General features: G+C 44.4%; 1 protein-coding gene across 1 annotated transcript in view; it reads right to left on the bottom strand.

Moving 5' to 3' along the window:
• The window catches only part of LOC102013444 (vomeronasal type-2 receptor 116-like), a 28677-nt gene extending 25396 nt beyond the window's left edge, over positions 1-3281 (bottom strand). Inside the window, exon 1 of the mRNA XM_005409711.1 lies at positions 2655-3281. Coding sequence (XP_005409768.1) covers positions 2655-2974 — 320 coding nt within the window. The 5' untranslated portion in view covers positions 2975-3281. The remainder of the gene's footprint in view (positions 1-2654) is intronic.
• Positions 3282-3831: the final 550 nt, after the last annotated feature.

Below are 3831 nucleotides of genomic sequence, written 5' to 3'. Positions count from 1 at the left end.
CTGCCTAGCAAGCGCAAGGTCATGAGTTTAATTCCTGGTACCAGAAAAAAACTCTAAAACTTAAAAAAAATAAAATAAAATAAAATAAAATAAAAATTAGTAAAAGGAACATATTCAGTGAAATGTTCTCAAGATAATGCATGAAGACATAATCTAATCATTAATAAAACCATATAAATATATATTGAGAGACCATTTCCACACATCAAACAGGCCGTTTTCCATCTAACGTTGAAGGAAACAACACCCTCCTGCATGGCTGGGGAAATTGGTCTTTATTTTGTTTCTGCGTTCCGTGAGAACACACAAGTGCTTTAAAATATAAATAAATCTGAACCCAGCCATTTCCTTTGCTTGTATTCATTCATTGTACGTGGAAAGCACATATCCAGGTACTGGGGTCCAGTCGGCATCCAGCAGCTATCTCTTATACTGCTACTTATGAAAACACAGAAGAAGCAACCAATTAGAGAATTTGAAACACCCAAAAATTAGCAAAAGTAAAATTCTTACACTGAAGAGATGTAATTTTATGGGGACATAAAAGTTATCCGCAAGATAGTGATAGGAATAGGAACATATACTTTGTTATGTAAAAAATAAGTAAAAGCAAGACAGAGGCATAATAACCCTACTCATAATATATTGATAGTTATGTGTGGGAATATCCAGGGCATTATGAAAATCACCTTATAAATACTGTAGCCAGTACTTGCTTTGACAGCATACACACTAAAATTATTGTGGCCTTCACATTTATGAACAGGTGGGCCACATTCTCCTTCAAAAATATTACATTTACATTTTGCAACATAAGTTGCTATAAAGAAAAATATATTATGTTTATATATTTATATATATATGCAAGTTTTTATAAGTTCTTTTCTTTTTCCTTCTAATAATATAAACATTCCATGATTCTCTAAAGATGTTTTCCTAATGGATAAGTCAACCTGGGTATAAAGACCTCCTGGACAGGAAGGATGTTCTTCTCGGGCACGGACAGGGGTACAGGACCTGCTTCTGGAAAAGCCCGCCTTCCACAGCACAGAAGTTCCCTGAGCAGGGGGAGTGGACAGCAGAGGACCAGTGGAAGAGCCGGCAGCCTCTCGTTTCCTCTCCTCCTCTCTTCTGAGGACGAAACCCAAAGTCTCCCTCCAGCACCCTTGGAATAGCTTTGAAATTGCACTTCACTTGATAATGACCGCCAGTTCCTCATTCTCTACTCTTCCCAAATGTTTGCTGGCCACACTGGGCTTCCTCCAGCTAGAACCCTCTATGACAGTGTGGCCAGAATTCCTCACTAGCCCACTGCTGTCCCTCGGTGATGTATGCCTCAGTGACCTCCATGGTGCACTTGCCCTGTGAACCCATTCGCCTGTGCAGAATTCAAAGTCCAACCCGATGCCACCTCCCCAGTGCAAAGCGCCATTGCGGGGGGCCCTGAGGTGATGCCCCAATTAGACAAAACCCTTCTTATCATTTTCAACAAGTGCCATGAGTAATTTTTAGCACATTTCCGGGGGTTCAGAGCACAGCTCCCTGACCTCACTCATTCAAAACACCTGCAGATCTGTCTGCTAGCTCAGAAACAAGAATCAGCAGCAACCATCAGAATCAAAGTTTGCACCTTACACAAAGAGCAACATCAAGCACGTTCTGGACAATAATGGGGAAATAAACATCCCGGGTGTAGTGACAAAGATTTAAGATCACACCCACTTAGGAGGCTCTGATATGATGGTAGTACGAGCCCCATACATTGCTGCCAACCTGTGTAACACAACACTGCCTTATCTCAAACACAAAGATAACAGGAAATTATCTAGGAACCAGAATTATAATCACAAGAAAGGATATGAGATAAGTACGGGGACGAATGTCACGGAGATGCCACAAACCCTAACTCTACCAACCCCGCTTCCAAATGTAGGCAAAGACCACCGGCAGCTCTCGCGCGTTCGGTCATCAGCTACTATTCTTTCCGTGCCCTCCCCTTTTCTCATGGAATATCCTGACACTTTGCAAGCTCCGTTTATTAATCAATTTTTAACTACAGACCTACTTTGGTAGCAACTACAAACAGAGGCTGTGCATGAGAGCCAGAATCAAACTGGAACATACATTCTCACACAGTACAGATCCCTCGCTCTGTCCTGGCTGCATCTCTGTGTGTTGTGGGTCCCCCGGCATGAAAGCCTCACACACAGATTCTCTGAGAGTGCAAGTGAGCTTCTGCGGTGAGGCGTCTGCTGATGCAGGGGTGCAGTAACACGAGTAAGGAGGAAAGGAATTTTGGGTATGAATAAGCGAGATGATAGTCAACCCTGGTCTTTACGAAATGGGCACTTGCCTTCAGCCACAAAGTACTAAATTCAACCCAGTGACTGTGATTGCATTTCTAGTGGGCATGGCTCCGTGCTGTGGAGTGGCAGCTCAGGTACGAAAAGGCGGATGTGTGATATACTAAGGCGGAAGGTGGTGTCTTCCACTTTCTAAAGAAAAAAACCGAATAGAGAAAAAATACAGTTCTATTCAGCCCTCCGTGGGATAGAGAACATAGAGCATTTATCTATCCAAACACAGACAGTTATTCTAGGAATTATCCACCCTGAGAATAAAGCAGGAAATGAATAAATGAAGATCTCACTTACGGCATATCAACGAAGTCCTTGCTGGGCCCTATATGAGTCATACCAGAGAAGTATACCCGCAGGAAGAGGGAGAAGAAGCCCCCGATCACCACATCGCCGTCCTTGTGCACACCCGCAGTACTGGGGGAAAGGCAGCCTTCCCTTCCGGAGCAGCGCACTAAGAGGAGCTGAAGCGGGAAGAGGGTGCGACTGACAGGGAACATGTTAGAAGCACCTGCACAGGTGCAAGTCTGAGCGAAGACGGAGCCGGCGGCGCCAGCCAGAAAAACGCGTTCGTGGTGTGAACGTGTGAGTGTCTCACGGCTTCGACTCAGGTGCATGCTGTAATGAACCTGACGCTTTCTCAGCCAAGGCTACTTCAGTCCTTGGGGGAATTTCCACCTCTTCCCCCTGAAGCTCTGCGTCTGCAGTCTGGCGTCCAGGAGAAAAAAAAAACAAGCTTGAAATTATATTCAAGGATCATCCCGTCCCTCCCCAGGCACAATTATTTCATCAAAGTCTACTGGTAGGAAGGTCCCAGGAGCCATCCTCTCTGCACCCAAATTTCTGCCAAGTCAGTGTCCATGGGCCATTGACGTCAATGACGTCACATGGGACATTGCAAACAGCTTGCAGCAGAGGATTCATTGTTCCGTGTTGAAACGGCCTGGAAAGGCAAGGGCCCAGGCAAGGGGGTTCGGGATTACATCATCCGGAGGCCAGTACAGTAGGTTCTACCCGCACACTCCCAGCGTTCAGCGCAGCTACAAGCATTCCCTCTACGGCCCGTGCGTGTCTGTGTCCATTTCACATGTTCAAAAATATTAAGTCACACACATTCCCCATCACCTGTGGAGCCAGTTATTACACTGAATCAACAAATTCCAAATTAGCAACACAAGGTCAATGCAGAAAGAAGGTGCATTTCTGAAGCCTAAACACTGACGTCCTTCCTACCGCTCAGTTCTTTGGAACGTTTAAATCTACTGTTTAACGGATTGTGATGATCCACTACCCTCCCTACAACCTTGCATTTCCCCGTTACTTATGCTTATGTGAAAACACTGCCATGTGAAAGAAATCCTTTTCTTTCCTCTTAAGCAAAGGAGCAAATCTGAACAGTACTTTAAAAAGCAGTATTTTTAAAAGGGAACAATGGCAACACAAGTTACATAGTTCAGTTCATATTAGAAGTGGA

This window comes from Chinchilla lanigera, unplaced genomic scaffold, assembly GCF_000276665.1.
Source record: "Chinchilla lanigera isolate Chin_1 unplaced genomic scaffold, ChiLan1.0 scaffold00123, whole genome shotgun sequence".
NCBI classification, from domain to species: domain Eukaryota; kingdom Metazoa; phylum Chordata; class Mammalia; order Rodentia; family Chinchillidae; genus Chinchilla; species Chinchilla lanigera.
Note: the sequence above shows the minus strand (reverse complement) of the source record. Positions and strands in the feature narration are given on the sequence as shown.